Source organism: Pseudonaja textilis, chromosome 2, assembly GCF_049901715.1.
Source record: "Pseudonaja textilis isolate UNSWEBS1 chromosome 2, rPseTex1.2, whole genome shotgun sequence".
Taxonomy (NCBI): Eukaryota; Metazoa; Chordata; class Lepidosauria; order Squamata; family Elapidae; genus Pseudonaja; species Pseudonaja textilis.
The window spans coordinates 154,199,389-154,221,245 of record NC_141991.1 but is presented as its reverse complement, the minus strand read 5'-3'; the positions used below and the strand labels follow the sequence as shown (position 1 = coordinate 154,221,245).

The 21,857-nt window shown below is 42.3% G+C and overlaps 1 protein-coding gene across 14 annotated transcripts in view; it reads right to left on the bottom strand.

Annotated features, from left to right (window-relative positions):
- Positions 1-21,857, bottom strand: part of DNM2 (dynamin 2) — a 166,714-nt gene that overhangs the window by 9,611 nt on the left and 135,246 nt on the right. For all 14 annotated transcript variants that reach the window (XM_087926047.1, XM_087926050.1, XM_087926051.1 and 11 more), the window contains 2 exons: positions 9,219-9,328; positions 4,591-4,702 (listed from right to left, as the gene is read on the bottom strand). In XM_087926047.1, the coding sequence (XP_087782173.1) occupies positions 4,591-4,702; positions 9,219-9,328 (222 nt within the window). The remainder of the gene's footprint in view (positions 1-4,590; positions 4,703-9,218; positions 9,329-21,857) is intronic.

Sequence of the window (21,857 nt, the reverse complement as noted above, 5' to 3'; positions counted from 1 at the left end):
AATAGAACTGAGAACAGAACGAAATTGATACAAAATAAGCTGGATAAATATTTTCTATTTTGGGTGTCTCTACTATTGTATTTAAAATTTGAATAGAGTTAACTATTTATGTATTTAGGTATTCATTATTATTTAATAGTAAGATATTAAGGTGACAGTAAGACATTAAGAGATTTTATACCCCCTCTCTTGAAGTATTTATCCCTCCTTTGAATTTATTGGGCTTGGTTGGTTTTATTCTATATATATCATTTCATATATTTAATATATCTATATATACTTAAATAATAATAAGACACGAATACTGATTGATTATTCTATATAGAAATTGGCCTGGAAAGTGATATTTATTAACCTTATAATTTAATTTCTTTGTAATTTCTCTGTTTCGGATATTCGGATATCCCTTTCCCTTTCTTATATATAGCTGATTTATTGTAGATTAATGAATTTAGTACATTGTTCAGTACAATGACAACATAAACAATTGCTCTTTCTTTCCTTCTCTTTCTTTTCCCCTCTCTTGGTTGGATATTGTGGTCTATTAAGAGTTAAGAAGTGTTAATTTAAATTTTGAATTTTATACTTTATTTAGAAAAGCAATAGATGAAATATTATAACAAATTCAAATATTTATATTGGGCTATAACACTGTGGGATATTTATTTAGTTGATTAACTAGACTAATTACTGGATTATCTGAGATCTGACATTAGAATAGTTATTAAGATTTATTAAGACCTTAATTTATTCCTAACAGAAATTAGTTTAATAACGATTAATACGTTTGAGTACATAGTTGATTGGGTTGCCAATAAACTTTAAAACAAACGGGGACTGTAAATTAACTTAACCATTCAACAATAAGAATTTCGGAGACCAATATCTCTTCTAAATTCAGATTATAAAATTTTCATGACTATAATGGCAGAAAGACTAAATTTTGCTCAATGACAAAATTCACCTTGACCAAAATGGATTTCTTCCTACAAGACAGATTAGGTATAACATAAGAACGATAATAGATATATTAGAATTTTATGAACTGCACCCAGGAAATCAAGTGGCCCTTGTCCTCCTGGATGCACAAAAGGCCTTTGATAACCTCAACTGGGATTTTATGAAACACCAGATTAACCTGATGAAATTTGGTGGTAATTTTGCAAATATGCTAAATTCAATTTACGCCACACAAAAGGCAAATGTACTAATAAATGGAGAAGCTACCAAACCATTTGAGATAAAGAAGGGTGTCAGGTAGGGATGCCCGTTTCACTTCTGCTCTTCATAACAATTCTAGAAACATTATTAGATAGAATTAGATCAAACAAAGAACTTAAGGGAACAAAAATTAAATGTCAAAAGTACAAATTACAAGCATTTACGGATGACATGTTATTTGTCATAGAAGATTCGGGACCAGTATTATTAAATGAAATAGACAAATTTGGTAAATTGGCAGGATTAAAAATTAATAGGGAAAAGCCCAAAATGTTAGTTAAAAATCTAACAAACAGTAAGCAGAAAGAACTAGAGGAAATGATGGGATTACAAATCGTGAATAAATATCTAGGCATTTGGCTAAGACCTAGAACATAATCCCTGGGGGAGGACAATTATACCAAATTATTACAACAAAATGGAAAGGATTTGGAAAAATGGAACAGAATGCAAATTTCACTACTAGGTACAATAGCAACGATTAAGATGAATGTCCTACCCAAAATCTTGTATCTATTTCAAACAATTCCGGTACTACTGGATAATTGTTTTAAAAAAGAAGTGGACAAAATCGTTATGAAATTCATTTGGGCAGGAAAAAAAACGAGGATAAAAAATATATTTACAAGACAATAAAAGCAGACTTTTGACTCCCTGCCTGGGAGACCTACTACAAAGCGACGGCACTAGTGTAGATAAAAGACTGGATTAAATTGGAAAACAAAAGAATTTTAATACTTGAGGGCACACATTTTTGTGGAACCCAAATAACAAGTCATTCATATTTCTCCAGAAACACTTTACGTAAATCTTTGATTAAAATTTGGACAGATATTAGAAGAAACCATTATACTAAAATCCCAAGATGGCTTTCAACAATGGAGGCGATGTTCCATCCTAACATGATGGACATTAGCAAAAAGCTCAAATGCCACCAAATACTAGATAATGAGGGATCACTTAAATCGATTCAGGTGCTAAAAACCCAAGGAATAATTATTGACAATTGGTCCTACTTTCAAATAAAAATGAGATATATTAGGGACACAAAAGATTTGAAACAAAAGATATCCAATTAGATAAAATACTCTTGGGTCTGGAGAAAAATATGATATCCAAATTGTATTATTTCCTATTAGAATACGAATTAGCTGAAGAAATTGTGAAAGGACCAATGTTAGCTTGGGCAAAAAAATTCAGTTATAATATAGATTTGGATGATTGGGAGGAAATTTGGCAAAAAAATCTTACATTTACAAAATCAATACCATATAAGGAAAATTTATATAAAATGATATATAGATGGCATCTGGCACCTTCTAGATTAGCTAAAATATACCCAACAGCAAATCCAAGCTGTTGGAAATGCAAAGAGAAACTTGGTACCTATTTCCATCTTTGGTGGACATGCCCTGAGATTAAAAAATATTGGACAAGGATAAGAATATGGATAGAAGAAATTATCAAATGCGGACTGGAGTGGAAACCAGAACTGTTCCTCCTGGGAAATGATTAAAGGGGAATACCCTTCCCAAGTGAGATATCTGATCATCCACTTATTAACAGCGGCACAAATTTCTTTAGCGCAATATTGGAAAAGGCCCTATGTACCACCAATACACATTATTATTCAAAGAAACTACAAATGTGCCGAAATGGAGAGGCTCACGTTCAGATTAAATGGGAAGGAAGAGTCAGAGTATTATTTGGTTTGGATAAGTGGTACAGCTAGGTAGAGCGCAAGAAAAAAGGTATACAGGATAAATGAACCCAGGACACATATTATAGTTGTATATATTGAACGTATAATAACGATTTCAAGCTTCTTGTCTATATATAAATATTATGAAGGCTCCATTTGATTAACCAATACAGTTATAGTATTGACAGAATAATAGTAATAGCAGAATAATATATTATTATAATAATAGCAGAATAATATATTATTTATTAATTAATAGGTAATTGATAAGGGATAAGGAATACTTGCCAATGATTACTTACTACTGTTTACTATGAGCTATCAATCTTAATATCAAATGTAATAGAAAGAAATATGTTTATTGTTCTATTTATATTCTTTTTATTTTTATATATTTGTATGGTTATTCATGTTTTAATCTTTTGTAAATAAAGTCAATTTTAAAGCCAAAAAAAAAAAAAAAGAAAGCCATCACTAAGTGATGCAGTCATATATTTGTTAGACTAGCCACAGCTATTCCTAGGAAAGAACGACTCTTGACATGATGTTAGATAAAAGGTACTTTTACTAGAGATGCTGAGCGAAGTATAGCAAGGCAAGCCCTGAAGAAATAACAGGTGATAATCATATATTGAAAACAATTTCCAACTGCCCCTTCTGTCAGTAGACCATTAAGGTTCTGTTCCAATGTTTTGGAAACCCAGTGCTTCAGGCGTTGCTGTAAACTCCTTTTCCAGGTCCAGCATCCTTGAAGGGAGGAAGATTGCTTGAATTGATACCTCTGGTTCCTGTTAGTATCCATATTCTCCAATTTCCCACAGTGTTCTTTCATACCTCCACTACTCTTTCCCTCCCAAATGCCCCATCCCCCCTGGTTATGGCAGTTCCTAGTAAGTTTCAAAGAAAGCAAAAGATGGGCAGATGACATTCCTCCCCCCATTTCAAAGGCTTGGAAATGACAGAAAGGAAAATTTAAGTACTCAAACAAGATCGAACATTCTGGATATGCTGAGGTAATTTTGTGGAAAGCATGAAGAAGTCTATCAGCTCAAAAGTGGCATCTGTCTACCCACTCGGATGGAAGGCAGGGAAATGTTTCCACGCAATTAAGGCCTGCCATGGATTGGAGGAGCTGCTCTGGGATGATCAAAGGGCTACTCTTGTGACTACTACAGCTCTGGAATATGAGACTGGCCCATGGTGGGGTTGGAAATCTCTGTTGTAGGGGGTGGCACGTGTAAAGTGCAAATTTGCAGTTGGTGCAACGTGCAAAAAACAGCGCAGCCCTCACTGGCCAGGACATGGTAATGGTGCTGTTGTGGCAAGACGGGGGTGGCTGCACAGGTGGGCCAAAGCAGTGATGGAGATGGTTGGAAGGTGCGGGAGTGCCATGCTACTTGCATTTGCACAGCATCAGCATTCCGCCTTCGCTCGAGGAGCCCAGCCTAAGTTTCCCATGGTAATTAATCAAAAATTACCTATACCCAACTCCTCCTGAGGTCACTTAAATCATATAAGATGTTGCTGAAATCTGACATTTCAGATTTTCAGAGTTGCATACTCCTGATTTTAGGTTATAAGGCACTTTCAGAAATGGAAACAAATGATAGGAAATTCTTTAGCAATTCCCTCCCTTCCTTTCAACTGAAAATCTGAGCAATATTTACTTGGTCTTTCTCAGGATAAACACCAGCACGAAGGAAGGAGGCCTTCCAGCTATCCACATCTTCCTGAGAATCGCAGGCAAGTTCAATCTGACGCAGATCTTTGTATACGTTTCTAGAATAGAAATGCACAACAAGAAAACAATTACCCATCTAATTAGAGAAAATATCAACATCATGAAATAAGAGTAAAAGAGTATGTCTATAGTCTGTATTTACTAAATATAATTTTTGATTTGCCTGTAATGACATTGGCTGCATATTGATATTGCAATGATATTCTTCTATGCAGATGACCTCTGTGATTGGTTGAGAAGCTAAGTGTTTGAGTGAATATTATACAATGAAGAATAACGATATGAAAATTTAATGGGAAATGGAAAATATACAGAGAAGTTTTAAAATATGTTAATAATACCACTAGAAAGATAATGTCTGTTTGTTGAAGCAAAAATAGCTGAGGACAAAGTGTGCACTTCATCCTTTTATAAAGTGGAAATGAGAATTGAATTCAAGAAATCCCTGAATTACAACAGTACTTGCGACTGGAATTTCCATTGCTGAGCAATGTAAAGCATATCACAAGTCCTCATTGTTTAGCGGCAACTATTCTGGCAGTCTCAGTTATCGCTGTTCAGCGAGGAGACATACATTATTAAGCAATAATCCTCCATGATGGCAGCCTCCATGTTCTTGCCAGTTTACCAACTGACTTTGCTTATGGGAAGCCTGCAGGGAATATCAGAAATCATAATTGCGTGACCATGGCTGACTATGATGTTATAATTCCGAGCTGGGAATCAAGTACCAGATCACAATCACTTGACTGTGGGGATGCTGTGACAGCTTGAAATCCAAGCACTGGTTCTAATTCAGCATTATTGAAACTTTGAATGGTGCCTGAATGAACTGTTATAAGCTAGGGACTATTCAAGAGAAACACAAAATTCAGGTGAATGCCAGCATGTGGAAAAACAAGAAGAAAAAAAGAATAACAGAATAACAGAGTTAGAATGGACCTTGTAGGTCACCTTGTCCAACCCCCTGCTCAAACAGGAGATCCTATACCATTTCTGACAAGTGGCTGCCCAGTCTCTTCTTGAAAGCCTCCAGTGATGAATCATCCACGACTTCTGAAAGCAAGCTGTTCCATTGGCTGATTGTTTGCATAGTCAGAAAACTCCTTCTTATTTGTAGGTTAAATCTCTCCTTGATCAGTTTCCATCTATTATTCCTTGTCTGGCCTTCAGGTGCTTTGGAAAATAGCTTGACTCCCTCCTCTCTGTGGCAGCCCCTCAAATATTGGAACACCATCATGGTTGGTTCTTCTTTTTACTAGTCTAGACATGCCCAGTTTCTTGCAATCGTTCTTCATATAAGTTTTAGCCTCCCTAATCAACTTTGTTGCTTTTCTCTACAATCTTTCTAGAGTCTCAACATATTTTTGTGTGGTGACCAAAACTGGATGCAGTATTCTCGGTGTAATCTTACTTACGCTTTTATAGAGCGGTATTAGCACCACAAATAATCTTGATTCAATCCCTCTGTTAAAATGTAATTTAGGATTGCATTGGCTATTTTTTTGCTGCTGCTGCACACTGCTAATATTTTGATTGTCCACGAGGACACCAAGATCTCTCTCACAGTTACTACTATCAAGTCAGATTTCACCTAATCTGTATGTGTAGTTTGATTTTTCTTGCTTACCATATTTTTCAGAATATAAGATGCTCCAAAGTATAAGATGCACCTAGCTTTTGTGGAGGAAAACAAGGTGAAAAAAATCTGCTTCTGCCTCCCAGCAATTTGCCTCCTTGCAGCAAATCGCCTGGTCACTTTCAGCACAACCTGATTTAGCACAAGCAGCTGACTGTCAATTGGATCTGCCTCCTGACAACCAGCTGTTTCAGGCTGTAGGGATCGCCATCGCCTATTGCTGCATCTGCACACCCCATTTTCAGCCTCCACATTGCATTTTTGGCCTCAGCGTGCCCCATTTTTGGCCTGTTCCAGGCAGCGGGTATCGGAACAGGCTGAAAACGGGGTGCACAGAGGCTGAAAATGGGGCATGTGGAGGTGACAATAGGCAATCCATGCAGGCTGAAACAGCTGATCGTCTGGAGGCAGATCCAACTGATGATCAGCTGCTTGTGCTAAATCAGGCTGTGCTGAAGTTGACCAGGCTGTTTGCTGCAAGGAGGCAAATTGCTAGGAGGCAGAGGTCAAAGGGTGGGAGCCAGCGAGGCTTTGGTAATATTCACTGTATAAGACACACAGACATTTCCACCCACTTTGGGGAAGGGGAAGTGAATCTTATATACCGAAAAATGATAAATGTAGGACATTACTTTATATTGAATTTCATTTTGTTAGCTAGGGCTTAGTGTTCAAGTGTATAAAGATCCATCTGGATCTTGAGGGGTTGGCTCAAGAGTGGATCTAGGGTGTTGCCTATTACTGCCAGCTTAGTATCATCTGCAAATTTGATTAGTTCCCTTTATATTCCCTCATCTAAGTCATTTAATGAAGTACTGGGCCTAAGACGGAACTTTGTAGCACCCCACTGCTTAATTCCATCCATGTGGATGTGTTAAGGACTACTCGTTGAGAATGGTTTGTCAACCAGTTACAATCCATGGTTGTGATGCTGCCTATCTTACTCTTTTCTAGCTTACCAAGAAGTAGGTTGAGGTCTACTTCGTTGAATGCCTTACTGAAGTCAAAATATACTATGTCCACATCATTTTGCTGGTCTATTAATTTAGTCACTTTGTCAAACAATGAAATAAGATTGGTTTGGCATGATCTATTTTTAAAAAACCCATGCTGGCTTCCAATTATAACTTTATTTGTTTCTAGATGTTCGGTGATCTTTTTTAAAAATTATCTTTTCCAGTCTCTTCCCAGGTATTGATGTTAGGCGGATTGGTCTATAGTTTCCTGGATCTGTTTTTAGTCTTCCTTTTTTGAAGATGGGAACCACATCAGCTCTTTTCCAATCCTCAGGTAGTTTCCTAGTGCTCCGGGATTTTGGAAAGATATGGTACAATAGTTCTGAGATGACATCTGTCAGCTCCTTCAGAACTCTGTCAGGTAATCCTCAGGTCCCAGTGATTTATATTCATCAAGATCAGACAGATGTTCTCTTACCATTTTCCTACTTATTTTAATTTTTATTTCTGTCTTTTACAATTATGATTTTGTAGGTTGTTGGGCTATAGGTTTTTTATGTGTGAAGACTGATTCAAAGTATGTGTTAAGCAGCTCTGCTTCCTCTTTACTGCCTGTTACTTCCTTGCCATCTTATCTCTTAGGTGGACCTACTGTTTCCTTGACTTTTTTCTTGTTATTTATATGTTGAAATAAACTTTTAAAATTATCTTTGACTTTTGTTGCAAATCTTTGTTCATTCTGAGCCTTTGCTTTCCTCACTTCATCTTTGCAGATTATGTCTATCTCCTGATATTTATATTATATATTCATATATATTTATTATATTCAGTTTATAAAATATAAACTGAATATAAAAGTAAATGACTAATACAAAGGAAGTATGTTGAAGTTATCTGATTATATATAGAGAATGAGTGATATTTGAATCATAAAACATGTGGCAAAAGAGAACATGAGTTAATAGAAAAACCAAGAAAATCATAGTTGGATGGAGTAGATGGGACCTAAGAAAATAAACAAAAGAAAATAAATTGTATGAATAGATGGGAAGTAAGGTTGATTGTCAAAGAAAATGAGGTATAGTGTAAATACCTCTATAGTGTATTAGTGTAAACTAAAATTAGACAAATCTCTTCTGTTTGTGTTTTTTTGCCTCCGGTTTCTTTTGCTTACTATTTCTTGCTTGTTTCACTTTGCATATTATTTACCCCAAAAGGAATAATGTGAATGTATATATGTATGAAACTGTAAGAAAAATCAAATGATGAAAGATTCTTCAAATATTACATAACTTTGACCCCTAACTAACCTTTATATGATCATAATAATTTGTGTCATTTTCAACAACCTTTTCTTTTCTTAGATTTCATATGCTTCTCTATTTCATGTTTCTCTAGATGTTTTCAAATACAATTCTTATCACTGCAGAAAGCAACAGTTTAGGAAAAGGCTCTAAATTACCTCTGCTTACTTTTGAATCTAGTTTCCCTTCTTCATTTAACTGGAGTACTGTGTATGATTACTTTTTAAAGGAGATTTTATTATCTCCTTTGTACAATCTTTTCAAAAGCCATATCTTTGCAGCACCAAATTCCATCATATAATATGTAACAAAGATAAAGTTAAATTTGGTTGAACTATCAAGATATAAGCCTATCTATGAAAGGTAGCTAATGGCAGGAGAAAAAAGCATTATTTCATTTTCATCGCTAATATTCAAGAGCAGTGTTTTTATTCAAATGCTATTACTCTGCTGTAACACAATGCTACATTTTTACAAGATAGAAAAATATTTGCAACTTACTTAAAGAAAAAGAGAGGAGATTTAGGCAGATACAAACACAAATCTGCAAGTCTCCATCATTTTGGTTTTCTGGCAAGGTCATCCATGTAAGTTGAGCCAAGGAATTTAAACAGCTTCTTACAAAGTTCAAGACTGAAGAGGGGGTTATTCTTACCTTTGTTCTGTGTTAAAAATGGCAAAGACATGCTTGTTAGACATGAAGCCCTTCTCCACATCTCTTATTTTTAGGTTATCTAGAGGCAGCATATATTTCTTCTCTTTCTCCTATAAGAGATAAAAAAGTTACATGGAATTTTTCTTTGTTCCTTTAAAGGTGAACTCAACAAGAAGGTTTTGTGTTAAAATGAAGAAAATGAAAAGAAATTTTCATTTCAGTTGATTAATGACAAACTATTTCCAATTCCACACTGGGAAAACCAGAGTTCTAGCCTTGTCCTACATTGTTTCTTAGACTGAGACCAAAAGACTTGCATTCACAGTTTACCCAGAAATATGTTATGACATAAGATATGACAAAACATATGACAATTCCTCTTAAGGCTATCTAAGATACCATTTTCCAATGGCTGAGCATTTTAAATTTCCTCATTTAATTTTTTCTTCCTATAATATCTGGTGAAAGTCATTCAGATTTTGTTTATCAATTTTATGCTGTTTTTGAAACCAACATTCTCAGATTCTTAGTGGCAGTAAGGTATTGTGATAATGAAATAGATCCCTGATGCCCTTTATATGGCCCATTGCAGGGACAAATTCCCCCCCAACCCCAACCCTCCAAAAAACAATTGTAATTTTTTGGACAGAATTGGCAGCTTTGAAGTAATTCTATGGGTTCTAAAAGAACTGTTAAACTTTTTATAAACTTGACCTGAAGATTTTGCCAGTGGAAATCTGCAACATCTTAAAAATCCTTCCTTCCACACGGCATGCACACAAAGTCCCAAAAGTGATGTGATGGAGGCCACCCACGTCCCCACTTTGATTTTCTGAAAGAACCCACCTACTTCCCAAGTTGGATTCAATTGCCGACTTTGCCATGTCAAAGGGAAGAGAAAAAAATGGATCCCCCCCTGCCGCCGCCCACAGAACTCTTCTACTTACATTCCTAAGACTAGAGAACTAAATGGAACTAAATGGAAAGGAAACAGCGTTCAGACTACCTGTTCAGAAAACTACAAAGGTATACAGTAGTTTGCACATTGATTAGATTGGGCTGGATAAGAATAATTTCAAGATGCTGGCTTGCTCAGGTAAGATTCTACCTCTTTCTGACAGAAAACGATTTTATTCTAAGTTTTGATGAATACCTAGAACAATTATTTAATAAAAAAACAAGTAATTATTTGTGTTCTTCATTTTCTAAGTACAAGAGGTGAGTTCAGAGTAAAGTATGGTATTAAATATTTAATTTGATGTTCAAAAGAACCGTTCTTTTAATCTTATTTATAGTAGAAATATGTACAGTATACTGATGCAGTTCTGAGGAAGTGAGCAATTGTATTCAATGAAGGAAACAATTCATTTTCATCTAGGCTCTGTTGTTCCTCAAAACAGTCTGTTGTTATCTCACTGACAACTAGCAGCCTCCCTCCCCACCAAAACAAGGCTGAGGAAGAGGGTTGCCTGTGAGATGAAATTAAGAAAAGTAAAACATTTGTACTAGCTCAGTAAACTTCCTTTAATATGAACTCCTTAGCTGTTGAATGGAACGGTGGAAGGAATATTGGCTTACCTGAATATTCACTTTCTGTCTATGTGGAGTGAGTCCAGATAGGATGGGTTATATCAGCTTAAACCAATAGGACTGAGTCTGCTCAAATTCAAGCTCTGCCCCTTTGCTTTGGCCACTCCCCAGCTTTCGATGAAGCATCAAGGCAGACGAGACATGATTCAACTACAGTAAATAAGCATGTCAAGCATCCAGAAAGTATCCATGATATCAATCTCTCCAACTGATTTATTAGGAACAGATCTGGCATGTTCAAAAGCAATTTCCCAAGTGAAAGTTTTTTGGAGAGTTACACAGAACTCACCTTCTCTCCTTCCACTTCTACACTTCATAAATCATGAGAACCAATTAACTGCAACTGGAAATTCTTAATACGACACACAGAATAACCTTGAAATTTTCAACTCCTCTAAGTCTCTAAAAAAATGTGGCAGCTGAATTTCAAAGCTGACGAAACAGACACATTAATGCACACCCCTTGCCCACCCGACTGTTGTGACTCCGAGACTTGAACCTGATCAGTCAGCAGATGTGGGTTCGAGCGAGGAAGACGATCTGGCACTGAGATTTGAGCCTGCATTATTAAGTGACTTGGAGGAGAGTCAGGTACAGGGAGAGGAGTTGGATTCGAGATATGAGCCTGATTTATTGGAAGATTCAGAGTCCACTGAATCTACTTCCCTAATTACACCTCAGGTGTTAACTGTTAATCAGGAAAGTGTATCGGAGGATTCAAGCTGTGATGAAACTGCCGGATGCTGGCTGGATGCCAGAACTAGGAGAAGATTGAGACGTCAATCTCGATTAGAAAAGAGACGTCCAGCACAAAGGATTAATTAATGAGACTGACACGCCCTTTCTTAGAGGATATAAGGGAGCGCACGACTTTGAAATATTTGCTGGAAACAAAGTGAATCTTGCCTTGGAAAGACTTGCATCTGATTTACTGCATTGTGAATTACAAACTTTACAGAATTGCTGGACAGATTCTAGGAGGATTGCCAAAGGACTGTGATAACAGAGCAATTGAATCTTCTGCCTCTGGTTTAGTTTAGTAAAGTATTTGAACTATATAACTTGAAGTTTCATCTGTGGATACAGGTGGGACAGAACATTATTGTTTCCAGACAAACTAAACCATCTTCAACCAAGATGGACCCAACCCAATTGAAACAACTGGTGGAGCAACAACAGCAACAAATTGACCAACTCTTACAGAACAACCAGGTTCTGCAACACCAGGTAACACAGTTGGTAAACCATCTTTCACAGCTACAGGCCCTTGTTCCTCCCCCAGTTCCTCCCTTTAAGAAATGCCCGGTATCTGTGCCAGATAAATTCTCGGGACAGACTGATGTTTCCGGTGTTTATGGGACAATGCCAATTATTTATGTCCTTGAGGCATGAAGATTTTCCGGATGACCGGGGTAAGGTGGGATTTATTATTAGCCTCTTATCAGGTCCAGCTGCTGGATGGGCTACTCCTCTGCTGATACAAGATAGCCCTTTACTAACTGACTACCAGGGTTTCCAGCAGCAATTACGGGTCATGTTTGAGGATCCCATTAAAAGCCAAACTGTGGCCAGATGCTTGAAGGACATTTGTCAGGGGAAACGTCCTTTGCAAGAATTCGTTGCGGAGTTTCGTCTGCTCTGCATGGACTCTACTTGGAATGAGTCAGCCCACATGGATGCCTTTCAGGAGGGCTTGGCTGATGACATCCAGGATGAGCTGGTGCATGCAGAGCGGGCTCTAACCCTGGATGCCTTGGTCATACAATGTCTACGTATTGATGCCCGGCTTCATCAACGCAAGAGCAAACAACCAGTTCCGGAACCACTCTCTCACTCACGGCCGCAACCTCCAGTACAACCCGCACCCTTGGTATCCTGCAATACTGTGACCAGGACCGAGGAGCTGATGGAGTTGGGTGCACTCCGCCCACAGTTGACGGCGCAGGAACGCTCGCGAAGGTTCCAGGGAGGTTTGTGCCTTTATTGTGGGGGGCCAGGACACTTTGCCAGTTCTTGTAAATGGAGGGGGACACGAAGACCAGTGCCAAAATCGAATCCTGGGCCATCGGAAAAACAGGGTAGACCCGACCTCGGGGAAACCTTAGGTCAGGCACGTACCTCCCCACCACCCGAAGTGGCTGAGGTGAACCCTGGCCCTCCCCGGCATCTACTTTTGGACACGCAGGTTTTCCTAGAGTCCTGGAAGGAGGGGATTCCTGCAGTTGCGTTGGTGGACTCAGGGGCTACAACTAGTTTTATGGACCGGGCCTTCGCAACTCACTTTGATGTCCCTTTGGTTGCTGTGGAACCACCCATCAAGGTGGAAACCGTTGACAGGCATGAGCTTAAGTCGGGACCCCTTCGCTTTGCTACCCAACCGTTGCGTTTGGTTATTGGAGACCACGAGGAGGCGATTAGCTTCTATATCACCTCGGGCCTTCATCTCCATTTGGTTCTCGGCATGTCCTGGCTACGATTGCACGATCCTTTGGTGGCTTGGGCGCAGAATGTCATTTCCTTCCCAAGTCTTCAGTGCGTTCATCATTTGAGACATATCTGTGCTGGTCAGGACATTGCCGCCCCCGCTGTTTCCATACCACCAGAGCTATCAGACTTCTCCGACGTTTTCAGCGAGAAGGAGGCGGATCAGTTACCACTGTATCGAGCCTATGACTGTCCTGTGGACCTTTTACCTGATGCTCCACTGCCCAAGGGGCGATTATATTCCATGTCTGAGCCCGAATTGGCTGCTCTTCGAGAGTTTCTGGATAAGAACTTGGCCCGGGGATTTATCAGACCATCGTCGTCTCCTCTTTCTGCTCCCGTTCTTTTTGTGAAAAAGAAGACGGGGGAGTTACGTTTGTGCTGTGACTACCGCTGGTTGAACGCCATCACGGTGAGAAATAGTTATCCCTTGTCACTCATTCCAGAGTTGATGGAGCGGTTGAGGGAGGCCACTGTGTTCACCAAACTCGATCTTTGAGGGGTCTACAACCTGGTGCGGATGCGCAAGGGGGACGAGTGGAAGACGGCATTTGGCACCCGATACAGATATTTTGAATACACTGTAATGCCGTTTGACCAATGCTCCCGCGGTTTTCCAGCACTTAATGAACGACATTTTACGGGACATGCTGGATCGGTTCGTGGTGGTGTAACTGGACGACATTTTGATCTACTCTCGGTCCAGGGAGAGCCACCTTTGCCAAGTCCGTCAGGTATTACGTCTTTGGGAGCGTAAACTCTATGCGAAGCTGGAGAAATGCCTCTTTTTCCAGACTTCTGTAGAGTTCTTGGGGCACATCATCTCTCCCGAGGGCATTGCCATGGACCCGAGGAAAGTTGAGGCCTTGTATAGTTGGGAACCCCCTCGTCGAGTAAAGGATGTGCAACATCTCTTGGGGTTCGCTAATTACTACAGGAGCTTCATCCCGGACTTTGCCAAGCTGATAGATCCCATCATCCAGCTCCTTTGCAAGAAGGTCCTGTTCCAGTGGGGGCCCCCGCAGCAATGGGCTTTTGAGGTTCTAAAGAAAGCCTTCGTTGCTGAGCCGATATTGAGGCATCCTGATCCGAATCGTCCATTTGTGGTCGAGACAGATGCCTCCAACGTAGCTATTGGGCCAGTGTTGCTACAAGCCCCAACGGATGGCGCACCTTTTTTCCCGTGCGCATATTATGCGAGGAAGCTCACAACTTCTGAGCGCAATTATACCATTTTGGAAAAGGAGTTGCTGGCCATCAAGGCTGCGTTCGAGACCTGGTGACATCATCTGGAGGGGGCTCAACACAAGGTGGAGGTTCGGACAGATCACTGTAACCTGGAACATTTGTCCACTGCCAAGAAGTTGAACCAACGACAGATTCGGTGGTTGTTGTTCTTCGCTAGGTTCAACTTTTCAGTCACATACGTTCCCAGTGGACAAAATCGGAGGGCGGATGCCCTATCTCGTAAACCCGAGTACCATAGTCCCGAAGACCCTCTTCCTCCACGTACGGTTCTGCCACCGGAAGCTTTGGCTGTTATTCAGGACCCGGTGGATTTGAGGGCTCGAGTAAGAGAAACGCAGCACGTAGACGCTTGGTCACAGCAAAGGATGGGGGAAATTGGACCTGACTCCCCATGGACTCTACAGGAGGGCTTGCTACGGCATCGAGGACTATTGTACGTACCCACCAGAACGCTTAGAGCCCTCATCATGACTCAATGTCATGACAATCCTGCTGCTGGCCATTTTGGCTACTTTAAAACTCTTCACTTCATCACACGGACTTTTTGGTGGCCGCGAGTCTGACATGATGTTTTTTCTTACGTCGCCTCTTGTATTACGTGTCGACAAGCGAAGGCCGCGTCGGGTGCGCCTTCTGGACTCCTTCAACCGCTGCCGACTCCGGGTAGACCATGGAGGGTGATCTCCATGGACTTTCTGACCCACTTACCCTCGTCATCAGGGTATATGACAGTACTCGTGTTGGTTGACATGCTCACCAAGATGGCTCATTTTATCCCTTGTCAGAAGTTGCCATTGACCCGCACTACTGCCCAGTTATTTCTGCAGCATGTTTTCTGTTTACATGGTCTGACAGACAGGGTGGTTTCGGATCGTGGTGTCCAGTTTACCGCTCAGTTTTGGAAGAACCTCATGATGGCATTACAGGTGCAGGTGTGTTTGGCGTCGGCTCACCATCCGGAGACTGATGGCGGGACTGAGAAAGTGATTGGCATCCTCACCCAATATCTGAGATGTTTTGTTAACCATCGGCAGAACGATTGGGTGACTTACCTCCCTTTGGCGGCGTTTGCCTTTAGCAATTTGCAACATACATCTACTCGCATAACGCTGTTTTATGCGAATGTGGGCTACCATCCATGATTTTCCCCGTTGTCAATTGTGGACTCCCCGGTCCCAGAAATGCGAGAATTTTCAAGGAGTTGCAATCAGTTCACCGATTATTGGCACAACAACTGGAACGGGCGAAGGACTACAAACAGTTTGCAGATCGTTCACGTCGGGCGACGCCTCCGCTAGCTGTGGGTGACAAGGTGTGGTTATCCACAAAGCACCTTCGGGTCGATCGTCTGATTAAGAAGTTGGACCACCGCTTCATTGGTCCATTCCCTATTGAGGCAGTCATCAATCCTGTCACGTATCGACTCACCCTGCCGCGCTCCATGCGCATTCATCCTGTCTTCCACCGTTCCCTTCTGGTTCCTGACTCCCCATCGTGGACACTCCGTTCTCCCGAAGGTGCGACTTCTCCATCGGTACCCAGCAATGAGACTGCCGCTGATGATACGGTTGTCAGCGTTCAGGATTCTCGCTGGTTGAAAGGACGCTTTCAGTAACTTGTCGGGAGGATGGCAGATGGCGTGGAGGTTCTCTCTTGGGTGGATGCTTCCACGGTTCGTGCTTCGGACCTTATCCGGAGGTTCCATGAACACTTCCCATCGAAACTGCATCCAGCTCGTCAGACTCGGGGGAAGGGCCCTGCGGTGAGGGATAGTGTTGTGACTCTGAGACTTGAACCTGATCAGTCAGCAGATGTGGGTTCTAGTGAGGAAGACGATCTGGCACTGAGATTTGAGCCTGCATTATTAAGTGACTTGGAGGGGAGTCAGGTACAGGGAGAGGAGTTGGATTCGAGATATGAGCCTGATTTATTGGAAGATTCAGAGTCCACTGAATCTACTTCCCTAATTACACCTCAGGTGTTAACTGTTAATCAGGAAAGTGTATCGGAGGATTCAAGCTGTGATGAAACTGCCGGATGCTGGCTGGATGCCAGAACTAGGAGAAGATTGAGACGTCAATCTCGATTAGAAAAGAGACGTCCAGCAAAGGATTAATTAATGAGACTGACACGCCCTTTCTTAGAGGATATAAGGGAGCGCACAACTTTGAAATATTTGCTGGAAACAAAGTGAATCTTGCCTTGGAAAGACTTGCGTCTGATTTACTGCGTTGTGAATTACGAACTTTACAGAATTGCCGGACAGATTCCAGGAGGATTGCCAAAGGACTGTGATAACAGAGCAATTGAATCTTCTGCCTCTGGTTTAGGTTACGTAAAGTATTTGAACTATATTACTCGAAGTTTCACCTGTGGATACAGGTGGGACAGAATACCTGACCATATGAATCAGGGTGGGGCTGGACTCACTCCACACAGACAGAAAACGAACATTCAGGTAAGCCAATGTTCCTTTTACTGTCTATGGTTACGTGAGTCCAGATAGGATGGGACATACCCAAGCCTGCTAATTCCAGGGAGGGCAAAAGTCTGGTCCTACTTACATCAGTGTTAATGTACACTTTGCAGGACTCTTCTGCCGAAAGCGGTATGTGCCGCAGCGAAGGTATCAATGCGATAATGGCAGATAAAAGGAGATGGAGAAGACCAGGTGGCTGCTCTGCAAATCTCCTCAATGGGGGCTTGGGTAGCCCAGGCCGCCGTTGTCGCTGCACTCCTGGTGGAATGTGCTGTCACCCTTCTTGGAATCGGAACAGCTGTCGTGTGGTAAGCTTTAGTGATGCAGGCCCTAATCCATCTGCCCACCGTCATAGGTGACACCTTCAACCCCAAGGAATTGGGTTGAAATGAGACAAAGAGGGCCTCCGCGCACTGGAACAGAAGGGTCCTCCTGATGTAAGTCTTCAAAGCCCTCCACACATCCAGAGTGTGCCAAGATCGCTTGAGAGAGTGGGAAGGAGCAGGGCAAAAATTGGGAAAGGACAAGTTCCTCTGCTCTATGAAATCTGGAATTGATTTTAGGAATAAAGAGGGATCTAAGCGCAGCACCACTCTGTCTGCATGGAAGACAACCAAGCCCTCCTTGACAGAAAGAGTGGCTAACTCCAAAATCCTCCTAGCCGAGGTGATGGCATGAGGAATGCCACCTTGAGAGAGAGGAAATACAAGGTTATGGATTTAAGGGGTTCAAAAGGTGGGAACATTAAAGCTTTTAGAACTTTGGGAAGGTCCCAAGTGGGAAATCTGTGTGAACAACTGGTGGTCTTATGTTGGAAGCCCCCTTTAAAAATTTACGAATAGTCTGATTGATAGGGAACCTTTACGATGCAAAAACAAAACTGAGGAAAGGGCTGCTACCTGTCTACGCAAGATATTAGCGGAGAGTCCCTTGTCAAGACCCTCTTGCAAAAAGTCCAAAATATTGGCCACAGAGGCCAAAATGGGGGAAATTTTGGTTTTTGAACATCACTGGCAGAAAACTTTCCACGTACCTTGGTAAATTCTGCTCATGGAAGGCCTTCTGGCTGCTAGGTGGTCTGGATGGCCTTCTCAGAAATCTTTTGCTTCCTCAGCATGCTCTGCTCAACTGCCATGTGGTCAGTTGGAACTACTGGGGGTCTGGGTGAGAGATCTCTCCCTGGAGAAGAGAGACCGAGAGGAGGAATCCTCCAAGCAGTGGAACACGAGAGGTTCACCAGGTCCGCGAACCAAGGATGTCTGGGCTAGTATGGAGCTAGTAACAATACCTCCTCCTCCTCCTCCAAAATCTTCCAAATCACCGCTGGTAACAACGGAAGAGGAGGGAAGGCATACAGCAGCCAACGGTACCTTAGGGTGTTGGTCCCTTCTGCTCCCTGGTGCACAAACCTGGTGAAGAATCTGGGAAGTTGGTCATTGGTCGGAGAGGTGAACAGGTCTGGAAGTCCGAATATCTGAACCAGCCCCTGAAACAAAAGAGGCGGAATACTCCACTCTGAGGGATCCATTTTTGCTCTACTTAGCCAATCAGCCTGTGTGTTATCCTCCACAGAGATGTGTTCCGTCCTAATAGAAAGGAGATTCTTTTCCACCCAAAACCCCAGACACTCAGCCTCTAATGTAAGAGCTTGGGACCTGGTATCTCCCTGTCTATTAATGTGCACCTTGGTCGTCCGTCAGGACAAGGATATGAGAATGAAATATGTATGATCTAAATTGTTTGAGAGCAAACCTGACTGCTCTTAGTTCTAACCAATTAATACTCTTCCCTTTTTCTAAGGGGGACTACAGGCCCTGTGCCAAATTGGAGCCGTGATGACAATACGAGAAGGTTCTTTGAATGTTTGTCCATCATGCAAGGCCGGAGAAGGCCACCACAACAACAGATGTACGGACGGAAACCCTAACAGCCAAATGATTCCAGCCAGCCTTTTGATGAGGCAAAAGGAACCATTGAAGCTTTCTGGAGTGAAGCCTGGCCCAAGGCACAATGGAGATGGTGGAAATCATCTTCCCTAATATTTGGGATAGAGAAGCCAGGGTGGAAGAACAAGCCTTCACAATCTCCCCAATCATAGAAAGCAAACTGTCTATCCTTTCTTGAGAAAGAAAAACTTTGCAAGAAAGTGTATCTATGTTAGCCCCCAAATGCAATAAACTTCCCCCATGAAAGGGCCGCTTGCCTGAGTACTGTAGTCTGTCACAGGCTGCTCTATCCTGAGGATACTCTTGCCAGTTGTAGGGTTGCTTCTGGGACCCTTGAGCCCCTGAAGTGCCCTCTCCTCTGTAAGAGGATCTACGGTTATAAGGAGCAGCCCTAAAACTGGAGCGTCTATTTAGAGAAGGAAGATACTGCTTCTTGTCCCTGGTTTCAACCAGATGTCGCTTCAGGACCTCGCCAAATAGCTTGTCCCCTTTTATGGGAGAAGAGGCCACCTTCCACTTGCACCAACCATCTGCCTGCTAATTCTTCAGCCAAAATATTCTACGGGCAGCGATGGATGTGGCGATGGCCTTGGAGGCAAACCTGGCACTATTCAAAGTAGTGTCTGCAGTGAATTTTGAGGCTGCGACCAACTTATTAATATCCTGATGAATTCGCACGTCAGATGCAGGGACACGGTCCTGCAATTGGCGAAGCCACCGTAGAGAGGATCTTGTGAAAAAGGAGGTAGCCAAAGCCACCTTAACTGCCCAAGCGGCTGCCAGATGAGCGCGCTGGAGGGATTGCTCAATCTTCTTATCTTCAGCTTTTAGTGCCTTTTCAAGATCTGCCAGATTGGATGAGGCAGAGATCATAGCCGTGACTGGTGCATCAACTGTAGGCACCTGCAGGGAGCTGGTTAGCTCAGGCCCCATGGTAAAGAAATGCCTCTCATTGGCCGACAGCGATGAGGAAGTACCAGGGGCTTCCATCTGCTTTTGTATAACATTGAGGAATAATCTAGGGACAGGCACCATTTCTGGTCTTACAGTTGGTTCATCGAAAAGTTGATCAGGTGGCACTGTGCCAGCACCCTCTGTTTCACCAACATCAGCCCCAGGCCCCAACTTTGCAGTTTTCTTGGCTTTGAATAATAAAGCCCTAAACTTCTATGCATCAAAAATGCCAGTAAAGGAAGGTCTCTCCAGGGCCGTATCCTCATCCTCTGAGAAATCAGATTCTTTCTTCTCTTCTTCAAGGGCTCTGCCAGCAATGCTGGATAACAAAGGCACTGGTGAACCTCTGTCTCTGAAGGAATAGGTTTCTCTAGCATGAAAAGACCTGTCTGGATCTGATTGATCTGAGGCCTCAGAGATATTTCCTTTGGACACTCGAAGAGCCTCCATCACTCTCCTCCTGATAGCCTTAGCAATAATGGCTTCCAAATGGGCTGGAACAGCACCTTCCTCTTCCTCAGAATTGTAAGGTTCAGCAACAGAGGGGAGGAAGCAGCTCCTCCACAATTGAAGGCTCCCTATCATCCCTCTCAAGGTCTCCCAAGGGAGTTGGATCCCCAACTGCAGAAGAATTATCAGGGGACCAAATCCCAGGGCGAGGGGGCCCAGTAGAGGCAGAAGACCCTACTTCCAGTTGTAAAACTGGGGATTGTGCAGACTGATCTGAACCAGCATCAGGAGGAGGAGATCTCCTGCCCTTCCCCCCAGCCATATGGTGGCGTTTTTCAGACCTTTTTCCAGAAGCCTTTGTTTCCTTCTGGACCTCTGGTTCAGCTCTGGCTTCAGGAGCCTTCCTCTTCTGTCTACCTCTGGATTTTCCTTTGGAAGTAGAAGGACTTGGTTCCCTTTCTTGCTCTTTATCAGCCATCTCACCTGGAGAATGAATTAATTAACAAGAAAGAGGCAAGGAAGGGACGGGACCTGCTAGAAGGAGGAAGGAGAATTAATAAATCCAGCACAAGTAATTAATGCAATAAAAAGGCCAGATCCAGAAACAAAACAATCATCTTACCTGGTAAGCCGGCTTAGCAAGCCTGTGAAGGCAACTGCTGGGCTGCAGCCATACCCTGCCGGTCACACACCAGGTTTTGGACCTGTAAACAGGTCAGAATGGCACCCACGCGATTTCCTCAGTGCTGGAGACTCCCTGACAGTGGTCTGCAACCCAGCACTGGCAACATGGCCAATAGCGCCCTTCAGCTAGGGGTAATCCCTGCCAGCTGGGATCGGGCTGATACCCGATCAAGCGGCTACTTTGCTTCCTCCAAATGTTCAGCAAAGCTCTCTATGGCTTCTCCTAGATCTTCAAGCCGCTGCTGCAGGCTGCTGCGCTGAGCGTTTTGCAGCCAAGGTGATCAATACAGCAAGCCAGAAAGCGAAAGAGCAACTGCAAGTGGATTTTGTTGTTGCCGTGCCAATCAGCTGGCTGCCCTTATTGGGCCGATCGCCCAGGAGCCATCCCATGTGGTCTGGGCTCTCCGCGCTGAGTCTGAAGCCCTTCCCACCGTTTCCCAGTTCTAGGAGCTAAAATTAGCTCACTCACCAGTCTCCAGCAGATTCCAAGCCTCAAAGGTCCATTTAAAACTTGTTTTCCCTTTTTACAATCAGGTTCCAATTACAGTTACATTGGACCCTTGTAAAATACATTGAGTCCTGGCTAAGACTGAGTTGAAAACTGGAGAGTGGCCACAGCAAAGGGGCGGAATTTGAATTTGAGCAGACTCAGTCCTATTGGTTTAAGGTGAGATAACCCATCCTATATGGACTCATGTAACCATAGACAGGAAAAAAAAACTATGTAACATACTTGCTAAGGGTGATGCCTGTACAGGCTTGACAGGAAGATAAAAGACATCTGAGTCTAGCTAATTTGGACGC